Source organism: Cyprinus carpio, chromosome B1 (genome assembly GCF_018340385.1).
Source record: "Cyprinus carpio isolate SPL01 chromosome B1, ASM1834038v1, whole genome shotgun sequence".
Lineage (NCBI taxonomy): Eukaryota > Metazoa > Chordata > Actinopteri > Cypriniformes > Cyprinidae > Cyprinus > Cyprinus carpio.
Window position 1 is genome coordinate 30,121,277 of NC_056597.1, and position 22,428 is coordinate 30,143,704.

General features: G+C 37.2%; 2 protein-coding genes across 2 annotated transcripts; both read left to right on the forward strand.

The window, feature by feature from the left end:
- The first annotated feature begins 206 nt into the window (after nucleotides 1-206).
- rps6 (ribosomal protein S6) lies at nucleotides 207-5,924 on the forward strand. Its single transcript, XM_019111355.2, has 6 exons — nucleotides 207-344; nucleotides 825-956; nucleotides 2,210-2,420; nucleotides 4,672-4,818; nucleotides 5,425-5,582; nucleotides 5,783-5,924. The coding sequence occupies exons 1-6, from the start codon at nucleotides 339-341 to the stop codon at nucleotides 5,876-5,878; spliced, it is 750 nt and encodes a 249-aa protein (XP_018966900.1). The 5' UTR covers nucleotides 207-338; the 3' UTR covers nucleotides 5,879-5,924.
- Nucleotides 5,925-7,408: 1,484 nt separating this feature from the next.
- On the forward strand, nucleotides 7,409-22,418 carry LOC109097740 (WD40 repeat-containing protein SMU1-like). Its single transcript, XM_019111352.2, has 13 exons — nucleotides 7,409-9,365; nucleotides 9,766-9,976; nucleotides 10,124-10,276; nucleotides 12,282-12,392; nucleotides 12,484-12,561; nucleotides 12,673-12,801; nucleotides 13,340-13,459; nucleotides 15,606-15,722; nucleotides 17,140-17,267; nucleotides 20,209-20,335; nucleotides 20,432-20,599; nucleotides 20,968-21,120; nucleotides 21,360-22,418. The coding sequence occupies exons 1-13, from the start codon at nucleotides 9,340-9,342 to the stop codon at nucleotides 21,456-21,458; spliced, it is 1,620 nt and encodes a 539-aa protein (XP_018966897.1). The 5' UTR covers nucleotides 7,409-9,339; the 3' UTR covers nucleotides 21,459-22,418.
- Nucleotides 22,419-22,428: the final 10 nt, after the last annotated feature.

Sequence of the window (22,428 nt, forward strand, 5' to 3'; positions counted from 1 at the left end):
CTTGTACAGATTTAGTGCTATATTTGCGATAATGTTTTATGTAAAAACGTGTAGTTTGCCTGATATAGATAACCAAGCAAATTATTAAAACAATAATTAAATTGTAAAGCATTACTTTTACTTACTCAGTGAAAATCTGCATATTTATAGTTTTGTCGTGTAGTATTTACAGTTTTCAAGTGTACATACACTATATTGTCCTCGAACTGTACTTTGCGCCTGCCGTTTCAAACAATAAAACGTACTATTCTCGCGATAACCTGGAGTCTATGTGAGACTACGAGTCGGATATCCGGTCTCTTTTCGGTGGTGGACTCCAGGCTAGAAAGTCCTCCATAATGAAGGTAGGAGGACTGAAAAAAGCTATATTATAAGTTTATATTTCACAACGTGATGGAAATATCGAATGAGTTCCATTTTACAGTCTCAAAACAATCCGATGAGCTTTTGGCAATCGAGTTAGGCCCAAACAGCATGAGGGATGGATGTTGATTTTGTTAGGTCGGGAGGACAGCGGTGGAAGTGCGGCAACATGGCAGCGCCCGGAATAGACATGCAGTGAACACATTAGAGAAATAGAAAATTCATGCGAGCTGAGGGATATAAGTAATCTTAATCGCCATTGTCCTAACTGTAATTACAACGTTAGGGAACGTTCTGGCAGACTTGTATTGAGTGTCAAACTATCATCCTCTGCTGTAGCATTAGCGCTTGTTTAGCTAACAGACGTGTCAGATGAAGAGGCCAACAGTTTTGGCCAATTTGTATCAAACTTCATAACACCATCATGCGGCTTTTTCTATCTTTTTTACTTGTCCAACTAGCTCAATATCTCGTTCCCCGCCACTGGCTGCCAAAAGCTGATAGAAGTCGATGATGAGCGCAAACTGAGAATCTTCTATGAGAAGCGCATGGCCACAGAAGTGGCTGCAGACTCTCTGGGTGATGAGTGGAAGGTGAGTAACGGCAACCTGATTCGTGTGTATGTTTTCCAGCACTTTAATGTTTCATGTAAGGCAGAAAGGCTTGACACTCAAGTCTTGGTTGTTCAGTATCCCTTTTGACCAGTGCCTTCAGGTCAAGACAGTACATTTAAAGTACATTTAACAAGACTGAAATACACTAAAGGACTTTTAAAATCCAAATAGGCTTTAAACAATTGGTATTTTCTTGCTAATTTGAGTAGAAAACTAGGCATCTAAACGACGGATCTCACACTTTTAAGTCATTACAAATGCAACAAATTAACATGCCAAATGAGAACCATGTATTCCAAAATAAGCTCAAAATATCAGACATGCTTGCAATGCTGTAACTGTATAAAATCATAGTCTTGAAACAAATCTGTGTCTTTAATGTACTATGTAATTTACTGTAAAATCTGTCAACTTGGACTGGCCAAAATCTGAAGACTTGCTTGAACTTCTAAACTAGCAATGACTCAATGACACAAGTGTGTTGTATAGTGTATTCCATCATTAAAATCTATTGAAAACATGAATCCTGTTTAAAGTCATCCAGTGGAATAAAATCACAGTCTGGAGCTATTGGTTGCCTGGTGAGCCTTATTTATTTAAGTGTTTATTTATTTTTATGGCACTTTAGCAAGTCCTTTTTGGCTGTTCAGTAGCTTAAAAGGAGGGACAGTGGTGCCAAAAGCAACAGTGGAGCTGCTATCCGGATAACAACCTGTTCATATTATTAGTGGCTGGTTGTATTGCATCGCTCTGTCAAACATTCTTCAGTGCATTGTTCAGAGAATTGTTCAGGTTTTCGGTCAAAGTTTATTTCAGTCATATATCATGCACTTTTTGTTAAATCCATCGACTCGGACTGTCCAAAATCTGCAGACTGCCCCAACACTGCAAATCTGGCAGAAGTCGTGTAGTGTCCAGCCTTAAAATCATCTCAAAATATCAAACATGTTTGATGTCCTCTGACTAAATGGAATTATAGTCTGAAGCTCTGTGCTCCTCATACACTGTTTGATTTTCTGTGAAATTGGTGAACTCCGAATGCCCAGAATCTGCAACTGGTTCTGACTTTTGGCAACTAGCAAAGTCTTCAGAGTGCAATTTGGGGGGAAAGTATTGTAGTGTATTTCAGATTTAAGTGGACTTAACCATGGCAGTGTTTACATTGCTGCATTTGTAACTTGAAAAACTTCTTCAAACTGACCTGAACATTGGCATAACTGTGTTTGTTGTAGGGCTATGTTGTGCGCATCAGCGGAGGCAATGACAAACAAGGCTTCCCCATGAAGCAGGGTGTGTTGACCCAAGGACGTGTGCGTCTCCTCCTCAGCAAGGGTCACTCCTGTTACCGCCCTCGCCGTACTGGTGAGCGTAAACGCAAGTCTGTCCGCGGCTGCATCGTTGACGCCAACCTCAGCGTTCTCAATTTGGTCATTATCAGAAAGGGTGAGTATACTCTGAGCTACTCTGACGACTGAGGTCTATATTGTAAAAATGAAAATAGTCATTTACTCTCCCTCATTTACAAGTCTCTATGATTGACTTCCTTTCCCGGAACACAATAGAAGATATTTAGTAAAATGGTGGTTACCAAACAGTTTCAATCCCATCGACACTTGTAAGGTCAAAAAATATAATGGAAGTCGATGGGATCCAAAACTGGGATGAGTGATGGCAGGATTGTCATTTTAAGAACCATTTGATTAAAAGTGCAAATGGACTCATGATTCATAGATGGCACACCAGCAGACCTTTTCTGGTTGAATGGTAACCTCAAAGGGGGGACAGTGTGGTGCCTACAGCAACAGTGGAGCTGCTAACGGATAACGACCTGATCATGTTCTTAGTGGCTGGTTGTACTGCATTGCTCTGCCAAAATTATTGCTTTGCATATTGTTTGTGAATGGGAGCAAGGACTTCATAGAAATCATGAAGCCGGTAAAGATGTAACGGTATAAAAATTTCTTAATCAGGATTATAGTGACCAAAATTATCACGGTTATTAGTATTATCACAGTGTTGTTCAAATGTGCTGGAAATGTTCATAAAGCATTGAGACAAATCGTTTCTCCAAGTTTTATATTTAAAATCAATAAGCAACAAAAAATATTTTTTTTTGTTTGCATAAACACTTAAAGGGGTCATATGATGCAATTTTAAGTTTTCCTTTCTCTTGTTACAAGCTGTATAAGAACACAAAAGATCCCAAAACTAAAGAATAAAAAACAATCAAACACAAAGATATATTTTTTTATATAAAAGTTAACTCGACCACGCCCTCCTAAAACATGTCTACGTCACAATGTGGGAAGATTTGCATAATCCCGCCCAAATGTTCACGCAAAGAAAGAAGGGGTAACTTTATTGTTTCTGCCGCCGCCGCCATGTTGAGAAGAGGCTGTGTTTCTCGTTGCGAAAGTGAAAATACTTTGTTTGGCCTTCCAAAAGAGGACACGATTAGAAATCAGTGGTTAAGTTGTATTTACAAAACTGTTCCAGAACAGTTCAACCTAAATATTCAGATGTGTGCAGTAGTGATGGGTCGTTATTGAACGAACGACTCAAAAGATGAACTAATCAATTCTCTCTCCGGCTCAGAAATCATAGGTTTAACTTATGGGGCTGTCATGTGATGAACAAATGACTCAAACCCGAAGACTTGTCAGATAAGAGTTAAAGTGAGCTAATCATAGGCTAAAGACCCAGGTAAATAATGAATTAATCTTTTGTTTCTTATAACATTATAGTTTTGTATTGTCTATAATGTGATCAACGATTGCATAAGTAGTAGATGTGTTAGGGAAGTAACATGTAACAATTTAATTACAATTTGCTAAAACTAAAAAAGTCTAATAAAAACTTTTTTTTTGCTAAAAAAAAGTCTAATAACTAATCTAATAACATTTGCGAAATGTTCAAAAAACTTTGAAAAGGTTTCATAAAATGGTAGAACTCACATTTCAGCCTTTAAATAAAGAAAAGGGTTAAGTCAAAATAACTGATTAATAATAATTAATTCAATAAATTAATCAATAATTCTAGAGACCTTATCTAATTCTTTAAATGTGTAGAAACCAAATAATCTTGTTTTTCATCAACCAGTTGGCAGGGCATGCAAATACTGCCTGTTTTTTGGCCAGACAAAAACTGCACACAGGCTGAATGTGACAGTAACACTCTTTAAATCCACTCCGCTTTTGGAACAGCAGTTAGTGCTGTTTCTCGTAACCTCCGTGGACAAAGCAGCACTGCGATTAAGAACACTATTACATGGATCAAATATGAAAACAAAATGCCATTGAATTTTTACTGAAGACGGTCAGAAACGTCAGAGATACATTCATATAAATTAATATATCCATTTGTATAATTCCCTTAGCACTCTTTTAAACCTCCCAGCTTTCCGCCATGTTTTCATACAAAATGAAAGTATTCTGTGCTCAAGTGAGACTTACTGAAAAGGCTGCTTTATGTTGGATAGCATTTATCTTTCTAGTTTTTCAAATCGCAGTAATCAAATATGGTTTTAATGATAATTAAAATATGAAAAGATAATACTAACCATGGTGAATTTTATCGTGATTTATCATCAAACTGGTAATCGTTCCATCTCTAGAAGCCGGTATCTTGATTGTCTACACCACAAGTGGCCTGTTCCATAGCATCTGTTTGATAGATTTTCCCCTCTTTCCTTCAGGTGAGAAGGACATTCCTGGACTGACTGATAGCACTGTCCCCCGCCGCCTGGGACCCAAGAGGGCTAGCAGGATCCGTAAGCTCTTCAACCTGTCCAAAGAGGATGATGTCAGGCAGTATGTGGTCAGGAGACCCCTCACTAAAGAAGGTAGTATTTCATCATGAGACTGAGCTATATTTTAATAAAAAAAATATATATATATGCATGAAAGGTATGCAATATTAGCAGCAGATGCTTAAAAGGGATGTTAATGTAGTGCCAACAGCAACAGTGGAGCTGCTAACCGGATAACAACCCCATTCATATTATTAGTGGCTGTTTGTACTGAATTGCTGTCAAACTTTCTGCAGTGCATTGTTAACAGAACTAGGATAGGGTCTTTAAGCAAATGTCCTGTTGGATTTACTTTCATTGAAAGTTGTCCAAGTTAATTTGAGTTAACTTTTGGTGGTACTGCACTTTCTATTTATAAATAAAAGCTGGAGGGAAAACATTCTAGAGTGATGTTTTGTTTTGAAAATACAGGCTTTTTAGATTTGTTGTACATAAATAATTGGGCCCTCACATGCTTACCACCCAGGTCTTTAATGCGGTGCTTATATTTTGCTGATTGTACTGTTGCAAGTGGCTTTTCATATTGTATTCATTTATATAATTTTAACTAGATTAGATTGCCTGCATCTAATTTCATACTAAAGCTATGGAGGAAGGGTTTTAAATGTATCCAGAGACTGACTATGCTCTTTCTGACAGGTAAGAAGCCCAGGACTAAGGCCCCTAAGATTCAGCGCCTGGTTACACCCCGCGTGTTGCAACACAAGCGCAGACGCATTGCTCTCAAGAAGCAGCGCACACTGAAGAACAAGGAGGAGGCTGCAGAATACACCAAACTGCTGGCCAAGAGGATGAAGGTACGTGGCTTAGTGATGATTCTAAATGAGTGTCTTCCTACAATTTAGCCTAGCTATGTGTATGAATAAAGTTTTCTGTTGACTTCTGAAAAATAAATACCTCAATTGATTCTTTAGTACTGAAAAAGCACACGTTGTGTAAATGAAAAGTATGTGGTAAAAGCTGAATATCAATGTTTTTTTTTTTTTTTTTTTTACAGGAGGCCAAAGAGAAACGTCAAGAAAAGGTTGCCAAGAGACGCCGTCTCTCCTCTCTCAGAGCCTCCACATCCAAGTCAGAGTCAAGCCAGAAGTGAGACATGTGCCTCACAAATAAAACATGATATTGTTGAACATTCTAAATGGCGTCTTGTTTTTTCATTTGTTAGTCTGGTTATTTTAGCCATTCTACATTTTATTTTGCAACTCTAGCTTTGAGGTAAGACATTGAGGTTTGGCAATTAAGATGGTTTTTTGGGGGGGTTGGGGGGGGGGGTTTATGTGAGGATTATGATGAAAAGTTTAGATCTAGCCTAATGAACAAAACGTCAGAAATGTAACTATTCAAACTTAAACACTAAGTAGAAACTTTCTGAATGCTTATGCATGTAGAACATTTTTTCTGGTCAAAAATTCTGTTATGTCCAATACCTGTAAAATGTTTACGCTTTAATGTTTTCACTATGTATGGCAGAGTAAATTTATTCTCTGTGCGACCAGAGGGGGGCGATGCGCTCATACTAACGAATGTGGGCGCTAGAGATATGGAAGGCTATTTAACCTTTAATGCTGTATACTAACAGTAAATATTTTTGTTACTAGTAATCTATTCATATATATAGACCCCTTAAAAGTTTGTAAACATTGCAACGTCTCCGGGTGGGCGGGGCTTAGCTGGAGGCAAAAAGAGGCGCAGACGCAATGTTGACAAGTGTAAACTAGCACGTTTTAGGAGGGATTTATTAAACATGGATGCAGAAGAAGGTTCGGAACTGTCCGAATATGTACAGTCACTGACTCTGCAGGACCGTGACAAAAAAAAATAATAAAAAAAGTGGGAGTTAGCATACATTTATCAATTAATTCAGTTGATCACTCAGTTCACTTACCAAACTGGTTATCTGACCAAAATATAATGACGAGTGGATAACATTACAGTAGCCTAATTTATTTATTTATTTTTAGCTAAGCTTGGTGTAGTTCTTGTATCTTGTTCTCATTGGAAAACATTTTAACCAGGTTTTGGATCTTTCCTAGACAACATATGAATTACTTTCGGGTGGTTTGGGGAAATTTTGTCAAGGCTTATTGTCTAATGTAACCTATCGCTGGGCTAACTATGATTAGCAATGTGGATTATTTTAAGAGACCATTCAAAGGATGGCACACACATCTATCGCTGTATGTTTGTTTAACATTTAAGCTAGCTAGTGCGCTGAAGGTTGGCGACTTTTCACCTATAAAACATAAACTTGCTGATTTGTACTAGATAAAACCAACACACCCAGTACATATGCATAGATTATTTTACCTAATATGAAGTGTGCACCGCAAACACGAGCATTATTTATGATCGTCTCTGTCTAGTCTGTACGCCGTATTGCATTTAACCACAATTGTCTTCTTGATTTCTGTGAAGGAATGTCGGCCGGGATCCGGTGAAACTTTAGTTTTGAACCAAAAGTGCTGTTCCTTCTGTTCTGGCAGCCAAAAACACAACACAAGAAGACGACATTTTAAAGTCAAAACCTCAAACTTTTAGCACGCCTGCTATGAGTTCTTCCTTATGTTTTGCCTCCAGCTAGAGTGGTGACGTCACAGTGACGTAGGCGATTAAGGGGTCTATACACACAAGGTGCTATTTACCGGGGGTATTTCCTCCCCTCTGGTCTATGCATCCCTGCCACTGCTGAATTATATTTATCTACGGTGGGGATAAAAAACATCCCACGAACAGAGCTTAAGTCCCAATCTGAATCAAGTGATTTGTGATACATGCTTTAAAGTCCCAATCTGAATCAAGTGATTCGTGATACGTGCTTTGAAGTCCTGATCTGAATCAAGTGATTCGCGATACGATTGGAGTGCTTCAAAACAGTGAATCATTTTGTGACGCAATGGTTTAACGGATTCAGAGTTTTAAAAAGCTCTGTTGATACTGTAAATGTTCTTTGCTCACTTTCTTATATAATTTATTAGGGATGCACTGATAGGATTTTTTTGTGACCGATACCGATTTTAACAAACACTTATTGACAGATACCAATATTTGTCACTTTCTCTCTTATTTGAGATTTTGCCATCAAAATAGATCGTATTTTGATCATGTTTTAAATTAGCAAAGTTCAAAAACAACTGCATTAAATTATACTAGCAGTTTTATTGCTGCATCATCAAAAAAATTTCTAATGAACATGGATTGGATCCATTTAACATTCAGCAGGCCTACATAAATACAACATAAAGATACATATTAAATATGTATCATCATCATTTAGATGAGGTCCGTTACACTTATGAAAGTTACAAAAGTTATTTAGTCGACAACAGTGTGCGATCTTTTGTCTTTTGTTATTTGATTAGCATTAAAGTGCAGACAGCAGCTCTAGAATTATGCAACAGACATTATACAGCTCAGTGCCTTCACGCAGTTAATTAATAAACATCTGGTTTGTTAAATCGGTCTTTTTCCTTATATAGCCGATATGCTGATGTTTGTAAATTGAGGGAAAAATAGGCCGATAAATATCGGTGGCCGATACATTGGTGCATCCCTATAATTAATTTGTTGTTTGAATAACTGTGTTAATTAAATAATTAATCGGCTTAATATTTTTATTAAATTGTGATTGCGTTAATTAGCCCACAGTTTCCATCTTATTAAAAACATTTCATTACATGACACACATTATCTGGTACTTGTCTAAAAATATGGGTTTATGATGTACTTTGTTAACGGATTACACTAACATTAGGTTACTTTAAAGCCTTACTCTGGAGTTGGGTCAACCTTCGCCTATGGAGAGAGAAAAAAAGTTTTCAAAATAAAAACAGCAGATTTCTAAATTCTTTGGAAAGGAAAGCAACAACTAGTAAAATCTACTTGAATAGATAATGGACAACTGGAATAACTAATAGCTCTAATAAATAGTTCAAGAGAAAAAGACTTACAACTGAATGACGTAGTTTTAACTGAAAAAATAAGTAGGCTGTTATTAGTAACATAACAGATACTATGTTAATACGGCTTGCCATAACACAGACCCATGCTGGGGTGCGACACATGTGAAGTGTTCTGTATTCTAAATAGATTCTTCTGTATTCTATTGCAAAAATGGACACTGGCATTTGTTGATCGCTAAAATACCTAATCTTTATATATTCTGTTTAAGATGATGAGCGTCTGTACAGTTGCCTATTTGCTCCTTATAAATGATGATTGATTGAACCATACTCATTGTGCTGCTTAATACATCAGCTTTATGGCGTTGATGCACCATCTGCCTGCACGGTCTCAGGTCTCGGCACCTGATGGCAAAGTTTCGGGTGTTTTTCACATTCATTTCTCCAGACGCGTCATTAATCCACCATCCCCAAAATCCGCAACAATTTGTGAGAGGTTTCTGTGATTTTAGACGTGTGAGCAATAAATACAACAGCACGTGTACTGGGCGGTCACGGCCACACGGTGTTCACGTGGCTGCGGACCAACACAACGCAGCGCTGGCGAAGGCTCCCGCAATATCTCGACGCCGATTTCATCGACAACCTCGCAGCCATGGACCTTGAAGTGGAATCAGCAGAGTAAGTAAACCGTTATTCACTTCTAATGGAATGGATATGATTCTAACCTTTACTGCATTTAATGATCTCATAGTTCCAGCAAAATAAACAAAATACAAATGTTTTATATGGACGGATACACCGAACGAAATTTGATTTGGAATTATTTTTGCAATAGCACAAACCGGATAATATCGGGAATAAAATAACCATTCATCAGTCACTGCGCTAAACTAAAGTTTCGAGTAGAGTTTAATTAAAACCGCTACAGGTCTCAGCATATTTAGTTAAGGGTATTTTTTTCACAACCCCAACTGCTAGTAAAAGTAATGTCGATTAAACCCTGCAGTGAAATACAGATACCGTTTTTTGTAAAGTTCAGGTGACATCTCGTATTAACGGCGCCGGTCACTTTTTGCAGCGTGATTCGTCTGATCATGCAATACCTGAAGGAAAATAATTTGCATCGCACTCTGGCGATGCTTCAAGAGGAGACAGCAGTCTCGCTCCACACAGTCGACAGCATCGAAAGCTTCATCTCCGATATCAACAACGGGCAGTGGGATATAGTGCTGCTAGCAATCCAGTATCTGAAGCTTCCTGACAAGCTGCTCATTGACCTGTACGAACAGGTAAAGTTTGTCTTAAAAGTGTCTTCATAATTCAATCACTTTAATGCATATCTCAAGTGCAGTAATTGTCTTTATGCAGGCTATACTATTCGGTTTGTGTTCATACCGCTTTATAAGGAACTGAGTGAAGTCTGTTTGTATGTGCAGATTGTGCTGGAGTTGATTGAGTTGGGTGAGCTGGGAGCTGCTCAATGTTTACTAAAGCAAACCGATCCCATGATCATGCTGAAGCACACTCAACCTGAGCGCTACTCACACCTGGACACCCTTCTCACAAAACCAATTTTTGACTCACAAGAAGTAAGTGTTTAAAACGTAATCACATTTCCATGTTAAAATATAAAATACTTTTATTAAGAAGCAAGTCAAAATTACTCAGGAAAATATGATTTTCTTGTGATGAAAAGTTTTGTTGTAAAAATGAGTACATCCTCCTGAAAGTTACAAAATAAAATGAAACTAATTAAAAATATTAAGATATAAATATATTACAGTTGTAAAATACAATTATCTTGTTAAAATGACTGATTATAAAAGTATATGTGTGTGTATATATATATATATATATATATATATAAACTGAAATAAGTACTCAAGTATTCAAACCCTTAACTAAATATTTAGCTGAAGCACCTCAAGTATTTGATGTGACAAGCTTTGCACATCAGCATTTGGCTAGTATCTGCCTTTCTTCACCTCACCTGTTCACCTCTCAAGCTCTGTCAGGTTGGATGGGGGCAGACACACATTTTCAGGTTTCTCCAGAAATATTTGATTGCATTCAAGCCAAAGCTCAGGCTGTGGATGGGTCACTCAAGGACATTCACAGAGTTGTCTATAAGCCACTCTTGCTGTGTGTTTACGGTCATTTTCCTGTCTAAAGGTAAATTTTCTGCCCAGTCTGAGGTTTTGAATGCTCTGGACAAGTTTTTCATTAGGGCTATCTCTATATTTTGGTGCATTGAGCTTTTCTTCTACTGTGAGGAGTCCCTCAGTCCCTGCCTCTGAAAAACAGCCCCAGAGCATGAGGCTGCTACCAGCACACTTTACTTTTGGGATGGTACTCTGCAGGTGATGAGCAGAGCTGGTTTCCTTCAAACATTATGCTTGGAATTGAGGTTCATCAAACCAGAGAATCTTGTTTCTCACAGTCTGAGGGTCTTTTAGGTGTTTTTTTTTTGCAAATTCCAAGTGGGTTTTCATGTGTCTTCACTGAGGAGAAGATTGAGTCTGGCCACACCGCTATAAAGCCCAGATCGGTGGAGTGTTGCAGTGATGTTTGTCCTTCTGTAGATTTCACCTATCTCCACATATGATCATGGAGCTCAACTAGAGTGACCATCAGCTTCTTGGTCACCGCTCAAACCAAAGCCCTTTTCCATCAGTTGCTGAGTTTGGCCAGGAGGCCAGCTCTAGGAAGAGGCCTGGTTGTTCCAAATGTCTTCCATTATGGATAATGGAGGCTACATGCATCTGTGAACCTTCAATGAACTCTTCCCCATATGTGTAGTTTGATGCAATCCTGTCTCTGAGCTCTACAGGCAATTATTTAATTATTTATTTAGTTATTTTTACCTCAGGGCTTGGTCTTTGCTCTAATATGCATTTTCAGCTGTTAGACCTTTTAAGATGTGTGTGCGCCCTTCCAAATCATACTCATTCCACTGAATTTGCCACAGGTTAACTTCACTCAAAGTGTGGTAACATTTACAAGCTGGAATGAATGCTCCTGAGCTAAATTTCAACTGTCAAAGATAAGAGTATGAATACTCTTAAAACAATTAAAACATTTAAGTGTTTTTTTTTATCTTTAATAAATTTGCAAAGATGTTAAAACTGCCATCATGGTGTATGGAGTGTATATTGATGTGGGGAAAAAAGTAATTTAAAGCAGTTTAACAAAAGGTTGCAACATAAAACATGAAAAAAAAAAATAAGGGGTTTGAATACTTTTGCAAGGCACTGTATATATATATATATATATATATATATATATATATATATATATATATATATATATATAGAGATAGAGAGAGAGAGAGAGAGAGAGAGAGAGAGGGATATTTGTTTTACACTGCAAGTAACAATACTGATATTTGTCTTAAATTCTTTATTTTCAAACATTTAAACCTTCATACTTTTTATTTTAATGGAATGTATCACAATGGAAGCCAGGCACATTCAAGTTACAAAAGGCATCACCCACTCTTAAAAATTAGGTGGAAAAGATAAGATATTATATATAAGATATTATTTTTATGTAACAATGATTTACTCTTTTATTTTTCTTGCCACTGGCCTACAGGCATATCCAGTGGGCAGCAGTAAAGAGAAGCGCAGGCTGGCTATCGCTCAAGCTTTTGCAGGAGAGGTCTGTTTGGTGCCACCTTCTCGTCTCATGGCTCTTCTGGGCCAGGTTTGCTAGCTTTTTTGTTTTTTTTGACCTATCCTTTTGCATTCTATATATCTATTGTATTGCATGTATCACATACCTTTTGTTTTTATAGGGCCGTATATGTGAGGGGGCTTTATACAGGTTACAGGAAACCAAAGCACTAAGGCAGTTTGGCTCATTAGCAATGCTGGTGAGTAAAACAAAAAAAAAATCTACTACCAGAGCAGTATTACCTGGCTTTTTCTTTTTCAACTTTACATCCTCTACTCTTTTTCTCTGTTTCCCACACTTTGTCTTTGAATCATTGAAGTGGCAGCAGCACCAGGGCCTTTTACCTCCAGGTATGTCTTTGGAACTGTTCCGGGGCAAAGGTGCATTGAAGGACATGGAGGAAGAGCGCTTCCCTACTCAGCTCAGTCGCCTCATAAAGGTGTTGTAAACACAACAGTGCATTATAAATTATTATTCTTACTGGTTGGAAAAGGTAGTGCAATTGTTTAATATAAGAGAGAATTTAAGAAATAATTGATGGATGCTATTCCTGTCTGCATTATAAGGCATCTTATCTGTATATCCTATGCTACCGGGCTCAGCATATGCACATTTAATTGCTTTTGTGACCTGAGGCTTTCATCTGTATCTTGCACTCTCTGTGTTCTACCTTTAACACCACACTTTTGGATTAATAACAACATACAATTTTTGGGAGGGTTATAGTGTCTCAAGTCAGGCTGGCATTGTCAGGGCTTGATTAAACACACACACACACACACACACACACACACACACACACACACACACACACACACACACACACATATATATATATATTTACAGTGGTCAAAATTAATGCATTATCTCAAAACTGCTTCGAATCGGAACTATATTTATAATGTAAAGTTCTTATTAAAATAATATATTTTTTTTCTTTTTTTCTGTTTGTGCATTTGTGTACATGTATGATACAGTTTGGGCCAAAGTCCCATGTAGAGTGTGCGCGATTCTCTCCTGATGGACAGTACTTGATTACTGGATCTGTTGATGGTTTCATTGAAGTCTGGAACTTCACTGCTGGTAAAATTCAGAAGGTGAGTATATACTGCCCATCAAATAAACTGTATTTCACATATATTAGGAAAAATGCTTTCTTTAATAATTATTATATAATAATTTATACTATATTTAAGTAATATTAAAATATTTTTAGAGTTTAAAAGAACTGTTTTCTACTTTTTATATACTTCAAAATGTTATTTATCCCTGTGATGGCAGAGCTGAATTTTCAAGAGCGTCATCCACAGTGTCAAATGATACTTCAGAAATCATTCTAATATGCTGATTCCAGGATTGTTTAATGAATAGAAAGGCTGAACAACATTTATTTGAAATAGAAATCTTTTGAAACATTATAAATGTACTTATTGTCACTTTTGACGTGTTACTTGTGGTCAGTTCAATGCAGCTTTATTTTTATTTTAATTTTTTATCTTGACCCAAACTTTTAAATGTTAGTGTATGGCAGCTTCCTCAAAAATATTAACCAACAAAGACTGTTTAAAACATCTGATGATAAGAAGTTATTTTCCTTAAGCATCAACTGAACATATTATAAGATGATTTCTGAAGGATGATCTTGTGAAACCGCAAGACTGGAGTAATGGCTGGGGAAAATTCAGCTTTTACATCACAGGAATATATCACATTTTCTTTATATGGCAATACTATTTTACATTACTGTATTTTTTTAAATTTTAAATAAATGTAGCCTTGGTGAGCATAAGAGACTTATTTGGAAAACATTAAAAAACTTGATTACTAAACACTTTTGATCAATAGTGTATATTTTACCATATATATCCTATCATGGACAGAGGGCCAGTGGAGAGAGCATAGCAGGGGTGAAACGTGAGTGTACTTGGGAAGGTTGAGTATCAGCTGGGCTGTAGCGTTCTGGATGAGCTTCAGATGTTTGATTAAATGTGCTGTGAGGTCATTCCCGAGGTCACATACCAGGGCCTCTACCAGAATCTCAATAGCTTCTCTGTTGAGAAATGTATGACTCTGCAAATGTTCTCTATCCTGTCCTGACATTTGTTAGTATGTGGGCTGTAAATGACAGGTCTTTGTCCAATATGACACCAATTTTTTTGGCATTCTGTGTAGATGAAATCATTGAGCTGTGTATTGAAATGACAAGGCACTGGCAAGGGTAGTTCTTGGCCAGGGTGAACAGCAGCAGCACACCAATATTCAATATATTCAGCTTTAGATGATGGGCATTCATCCAGGGAGAAATGCTTGCCAGACAAATGATTGGTGAGGGTACTGTAACTGGTTGGCAAAGGATGGGGAGAGAAAATTAAATTGGTTATCATCACCAAAAGAATAACAGAAGCAATGAAAGTTCTTAACTGTACTAAATGATTTGTTGTTTATGAACAATAAAACTCTTTGAATTCTTAAAAAAAAAACTTCATGACTTTCATTTGCCTTTTGATAAACGACTTCATATAATCACTGTACCATACCCGATTTATGAAGTGTAGCAGAGATGGTTGTCTTTCCAGCAGGTTCTTCTTCTCTGACAAGTATGCAGTATGTTTACTAAAATGGCTTGAAATTTAAAAGTAATGTTTATATAAAAGTAATGATATATTAACAGATTCAGTTTATATTTATCTCTGTATTCTCAAAGCCTGATATTCTAAACTACACAGCTCAAGAACATCATCTCCTTGATGCATGAAAGAGGCAACGCACATATGCTGTCCTAGGCCTGTTTTGTGGGGGCAAAAAATAAATTCTCACATTTAGGGTGGCTTATTTTTTTTTGTTGTTAGAGCCTGGGTTTCTGCTAAACGCTCAGGGGTATAGAGTATGGGTCACCCAACCACTGAAAACTCTATGACGTCTCTTAGCTTGAGTTGAGGCAGTTGGGGCCAAAATTAAATCCTGTCCCATTCTCAGATGTGGACTTCCACTACTACTGGGGAATTTGAGTGTACAGTATGAGACTCAGAATAATATGGAATATAATATGTTGTGGTTGTAGTTCTTTCTGGTAGACATAATAAAGAACCTTACTACCTCAATCAACCCATCATGTGGGTGTATTTAATTTTCCCTATTTAAACAATGTCTGAAAATCTTATTATTATTTGTACATATGTCATTTTGTGTGGTTAAAAGTGATGTCTGATGGTCTGCCTGTTTGTTTGTTTCTTGTGTGAGTAGGATCTGAAGTACCAAGCTCAGGATAATTTCATGATGATGGATGAGGCTGTTCTGTGTCTGGCAGTAAGTCACGACTCTGACATGATCGCCTCTGGAGCTCAGGATGGAAAGATACAGGTATGGCCCTTCAATTAACTGATCAGCAATTCCACTTGTAGTCTACTGTAGGTTTCTAATTGTACAGACTCTCTAGTATTAGTCAATTTGAAACTGTATCATTTATATTTTTTCACAATGACAAATCACAAATTAAAACTAATATTAAGAAAATCATCTTTGTTGAGTAAAACGTTATTAGTCATATATACCGGAACGGGTAGAGATTTAAAAAGGGAGTAGAACTTAAACCTACATGCTTGATTTCTAGAAGTAAGAGACATTCTTACTCATTATCACATAGAAATACAAATGAATACTTTCACAAACTGTCTTTCTCGTTTTGAGTCATACTTACTACAACATGAAGTTTGGTGTCAGTAAGGTATAAAGTATGTTTTTAAAGAAATTAATACTTTTATTCTGCAAGGATGCATTAAATTTATTAAAAGCGACACTCATTTAGAATTTCAAATTAACTTCACAGCACAACTGGTTTCAACTTTGATGATAGTAATGTTTCTTGAGTAGCAGATCATCATATTAGAATGATGAGGATCATGTGACACTGAAAACTGGAGTAATGATTGCGAGTGAGTGAGTGACATGACGTGACATACAACCAAGTATGGTAACCCATACTCGGAATTCGTGCTCTGCTTTTAACCCATCCAAAGTGTGCACACACAGCAGTGAACACACACCCGGAGCAGTGGGCAGCCATTTATGCTGCGGCGCCCGGGGAGCAGTTGAGGGTTCGGTGCCTTGCTCAAGGGCACCTCAGTCGTGGTATTGAGGGTGGAGAGAGCACTGTACATTCACTCCCCCCACCTACAATTCCTGCCGGCCCGAGACTCGAACTCACAACCCTTGGATTGCAAGTCCGACTCTCTAACCATTAGGCCACGGCTTCCCCCAAATATTGCTGAATATTTGGCTTTGCCATTACAGGAATAAATTTCATTTTAAAAAGTGTTTATGCAGAAAACAGTTTTTTTTAACATTTTAAAAATATTTCATAATATTACTGTTTTTAGAGTTTTTGGATCAAATAAATCAGCCTTGGTGTGAGCACTTCTTTCAAAAACCTTACCGAACCCTTTAGGATTTACAGAGGTATTGTAAGAGACCTCAATCTCAGGGGACTGTAGGTCTGAAGGCAAATGTTAATTCTGATTACAGTGGTGACTGCAGTGCATTATAACATGTAGAACAGTAGAGTAACTGATCTATCATAATTATTTAAAAATCCCTGTTTAGATGTGATCTCAGTTCAGCATTTCATGGTGCACAGAGCTAAAAAATATGATTTTTCATCTTCATTGAATGATGATGTTCCCAGTTAGCTCTCATTTCACACCATCAGTTAAGTTGAATGGATTTTAGTGTTCTCAGTTCAGTCTGTTATGTGATAAGATGTATGGTTTTGTTATTCCAGGTTTGGAGGATTCTGAACGGGACGTGTCTGAATAGAATAGAACGAGCCCACAGCAAAGCAGTCACCTGTGTCTGCTTCAACAAGGACAGCAGTCAACTATTAAGTGCCTCTTTTGACCAGATCATCAGGTTCAACATATATTACATATCCGACTTTTTCCACCTTATTTTTTAATAATTGGTTTTCACTTTTAGATGTTGTACTGAAGATGGTTTAACTCAGTCCTGTCATGATTTGAGTGGCTCTAATTTGAAGGGCACTTCAAGGGCATGAATGTCAAAATCCAGCAAAAAAATCACATCATGCATAATTATAACCGATCGTTGTTTACATTATTGATCCTTGGTGTAACTGCAGAGTAATCTTGCACATTCCTAGTATTAATATTTATCATATATAGCTGGTGTTAAGTTGTAATTACAAAAATTAATTAAAAACAACCCAATAAATTTATTAAACAATGGGGATTTAAAACAAGTTGGAGGTTATCCTACCCTTTAAGAGTTTAATTATGATGATTTTTAATAAGATTTTTTTCAAGTTTTGTCTTAAACCTCATGTTGTGTTTGTGGCATTTCGCCCTATAGAGGATATTATTTTTCTTGATACTTACTGACTCTGCTCACACAACTACCCAAATAATGTGGATAATTTTTGCACTTTTTTGGGGGAATTTTTCACCTGAACTTGTTACACTTGTGCTGTTCCTGGTCAAAAATGACTGGCCTACAAAACTTATACATTTCTTGCTAGGCCATATTATTACAAATATTGGATTTAATCCATTTATCAACTTGTTTTCTTTAAATTAGCACAAGTATAAATTGTTTATTTTTCGGCCTTATATATCTGAAATTTTTTATCTTAGTTTTTGAGTTGAGTATTGCCAAAATTATCTACAAATAATGCTATAATATATATTTTTTTTTTATTCAAAAACTTAGGTGCAAATGCTGATTTCAAAAGCTGAATTCAAGATTTGGTGATAATACAACATAATGAGAGATTTACAAGACATTTTTAAAAAGGTTTTTGAAGGGGAACACCAAATTAGGTAAAAGATTTTCAGCATAGCACAAGGGTTAAAGGCATAGTTCACCCAAAAATGAAAATTCGGTCATCAATTACTATATATTTTTTTCCATACTATGGAAGTCAGTGGCTACTATCATCTGTTTGGTTACCAACATTCTTCAAAATATCTCCATTTGTGTTAAGCAGAAGAAAGAATCTCATACAGGTTTAGAACATCTTGAGGGTGAGTAAATGATGACAGAACTTTCATTTTATAAGAAAATAACAGTTCGGAAGAATCTTATTCATAATGATATTTTGTGAATCTGGCCACATTTTGCAGGTGCATTACCTAGATTAGGTAATGTAGGTGCATTACCCAGATTTTGTTTGTTACTCTTAAGCTAATTGCTGTGATTTTCTTGCTAAGTGGACGGAAAAGATACAGAAGGTAGAAAGCCATGGAATGGATCTCACAATAGAAGCATATTGTATGCATAAGAAGCAAGATGACCAGTTGCTATGCAATAACCAATAAGTGCCAGTAGGAACAGTAGGCTACCTTAGTAAAATGTTTTGCCATGGATACTTGTAGATAGAAACGGCGGGAGAGGAGGAGGAAATCTGAAGTCGTGGTCTGGGTGTTAAACATCATTAGGAATATTCCGTCACATGCCCAGACTCAGCATCTCTCCCTCTCCCGCAGACAAGACTGCAGTACTTCTACAGCTGGGAGTCAATTCCAGGCTCTCATGGTGCATGTGGGTGGCAAGAAGCATGATTGGCCACGTGTGTGAGAGAGGCAGCATGCACAGATAATGTGTTTCTGTTCCTTGCTCAGCTACCCAAACATCAGCGGACTGAGGCAGACGTTTTGTCATTTCAGCTCCTTAGCTGGATAGGGAACTGGAGGGGGGTGAAATGACAAGCTGCTCTGCTATTGGCCACTTATTGATAAATACTAGCCCCTCCTCTTTTGCAATGATTGTATTTATGCTCTCAGTAGTGTGTGTGACACGTGAATGCCAGCCTGGCTTTAAAGATGATGTATAAAAGGTGACCTTTCTTGTTTGTTTATGTCATTGGTCATCTTTGGATCAGTGATTGTATTTGGAAACCTTTGTAGGAAAGTAGTACATTTAAGGGATTTGGTAAGTGCACAAAACAAATGACAGTATAGATTTATTTCACTGAACATGCTGTATTTTTGTTTTGTTTTCTTTTGTGGACAGAGAGAGATGAGTTGGACAAAACTGAAATGAATCAAGGTCTAGGTGTTAAGAGTCATCAGGAATATTCCATCACATGCCCAGAACGAAAGTCTCGCTCTCTCTCTCTCTCTCTCTCTCTCTCTCTCTCTCTCTCTCTCGCTCTCTCTCTCTCTCTCTCTCTCTCTCTCCCTCCCTCTCTCTCTCAGTCCTGACTGCAGTAGTTCTGCGGCTGGGCGGCAGTGCTAGACTATCATGGTGCACGTGGGTGGACTTTCATGTGCATGAGAGAAGAGTATTTTTTAGTAAAGATGGTAGAATCACGTTGAAAGTTGCAGAGAAAGGTTTTGTTGTTTTGCTGTCTTCTGTTATGATTTTGATGTATGATTTTTATATTCTCTTTGAGCTTTGATGATAATGATTGATTGATGACATCAAAATATTGTTTTTTGTTTTATTTTATTGTGCTTTCATGATTGTTTTTTTTTTTTGGTTTGTTTCGTTTTTGTTTCACGCTTTACTTTTTAAAGACATGTTGAATTTGTGAATTGTGCTGCAAAAATGCAGACGAAAGTTGTGTTGTTTTGCTCTTTTCTTGACATGCTTTTTTGTAGTATTTTGCTTTTGTTTTGGGTTTGACGCTTTTGTTCTTTCATGAAGAAATTAAGTTGAATCTTTAAAAAGTCTCTTTGTGGATAATGATTGATTCATGAGATCATAACATGATTTGATTTTTTGTTGTATTTCTTTTATTGTTACTGCTTTTGCTAAAGCTTCACTTTCAAAATAATTCATTTGAATTTGTGAATTGTGGTTACATTTCTAACTCTTGGATTTCTTTGATTAGGCTTCATGGTTTGAAATCAGGAAAGATGCTGAAGGAGTTTAGAGGCCATACAGCTCATATAAATGACGTCATCTTCTCACACGATGGCCAGCATGTCATCAGCGCGTCAGCAGATGGCACAGTAAAGGTAAGTGTTCAAACTGTGGTGAACCACACGTAATAGCCTATGCATCTTTATTTTTGTGTTTTTTTCCCTGCTTAACTGTTGTTGTTTTTTTGTCAGGTCTGGAGCATGAAGACAATGGATTGCACCCACACAATAAAAACCCCTGACATTCCTGAGGGTACAGACATCACTGTGAACAATGTTGTGCTTGTCCCAAAGACTCCCGAGCACTTTGTAGTGTGCAATAGGACCAACACGGTTGTTGTTACAAACATTCATGGCCAGGTGAGAAGAAAAATTAACCAGCAAGATAATCTGTTTACTCCTCAGGATTATTCTAAAATGCACACACACATTAACACCATTTATGAATCAGAAACCTTGACTAAATGCTTGATTGTTGAGCAGAAGTAAAAAAAAAAGCTGCAAACTTCCAATGCAGGATGTGAGGTTTGCTAAAAATAGCTACGCACGTATTATTCAGTCCGTCTGATGGTGTATAACGCGTACCCTGTTCAGCCGTCTCACCCACTCTTTTCTTGACGTACTTGACTCACTCTCGCATGCTTTTTGGTACTCTCTGAAGCGTGCCTTATCCCTTTGCGTTGCACTTTCGCTCTCACTCTCTTGCCCCCCTCTCTTTTCCTTCCCAGGTGATGAGGAGTTTCTGTTCAGGTGTAAGAGAGGGGGCAGACTTTGTTTGCTGCACGTTGTCCCCACGTGGAGAGTGGATTTATTGTGTGGGAGAAGACTATGTGCTGTACTGCTTCAGCACCATCACTGGCAAGCTAGAGAGAACCCTCACGGTACCGTCCACCCTCACGGCACATGCTGCATATCCACGAGATCTGTTTTAGTCAGATGAAGTGTAATAGGTTTACAGCTAAAGTTGTCTTCTCAGTATTCCAGAACAATTGGTATTTATATTCAAAACATTGGCTGTAACTCTAATTAGGATTAGTTGGAGATATATCAAAACTGAATTGGATCTAAAAATGAACTGTGCTTTAATATAAACAAGTGTTTCTGTGTACATCCTCCATAGGTACATGAAAAAGATGTGATCGGCATAACTCACCACCCCCATCAGAATCTCATCGCCACTTACAGCGAGGATGGCCTACTCAAACTCTGGAAGCCTTGAGTCTCGTCTTTCATAATATGGACTTGTATTTTATGTTCTGGATTTGTGGTATTCCTGCACACACACATATGTCTCTGCCTTTATACATCTGCTATGACATTGGTCTTCCATTTAAAGCACTCAAAAACGTTCATGTTTTTGTTGAACCTTAGCATCATGCACTGAGATGAAGGACCTCTTCGACATCTGAAACTAACTACATCCAATTTTGTAAAACTAACGTTCCTCTGAAGCCTCTAATGGAAAACAAGAAAAACTGCATGGATGTACTGGTTTTTTACTATTATTAAGGGCTTTGTAGTATTGTCTGTGATAATATCTGCATGCAAGATTTAGCCCAATCGACATTAATGTGGTAAATGTACTGGTTTTCTTTCCAGACTATTCTTTGACATCTTATATGTGAATGTATGCAATTTCTTTGATCATTTTGGCCAAAGACAGATAATTTGTGTGTACTTGCTCATAATGTGACATCGCACTAGTCTTGGACTCAATGAGGACATTTTCACATATGTGTACTTGTGTACATTTAGAATTCTGATATGTTTAGAATTCATATGGTACAATATTGTGTTGATTATAATGGTTAAGTGTGTTTTAACACTCAACCTAGCACATCTACTTGTACTGCATGCAGGTGAACATATTATGCAGTGGCTGCAATACTGTATGAAGTAATCAGTATGGTTTATATTTTGATAATTACAGATTATTTTTTATTGAGGATATTCACAATTTTTGTTGAATATTGGTATAACACTGCTTTACAGTGCAAGTATCCTACAGTGTTGGTAAATAATGTGCTGATATTGCTGCAGTTTAATTAAAATTCAAGCATGAATAATTCATGACAATCTTTTCAAGACGATTTGTCATTAATTTAAGATGCATCATTAACAGGTTAGATGTTGGATTGCTTGATATTTGCAGTAGATCTCCAATAAATCTGTAGAGACATCTTGATAAA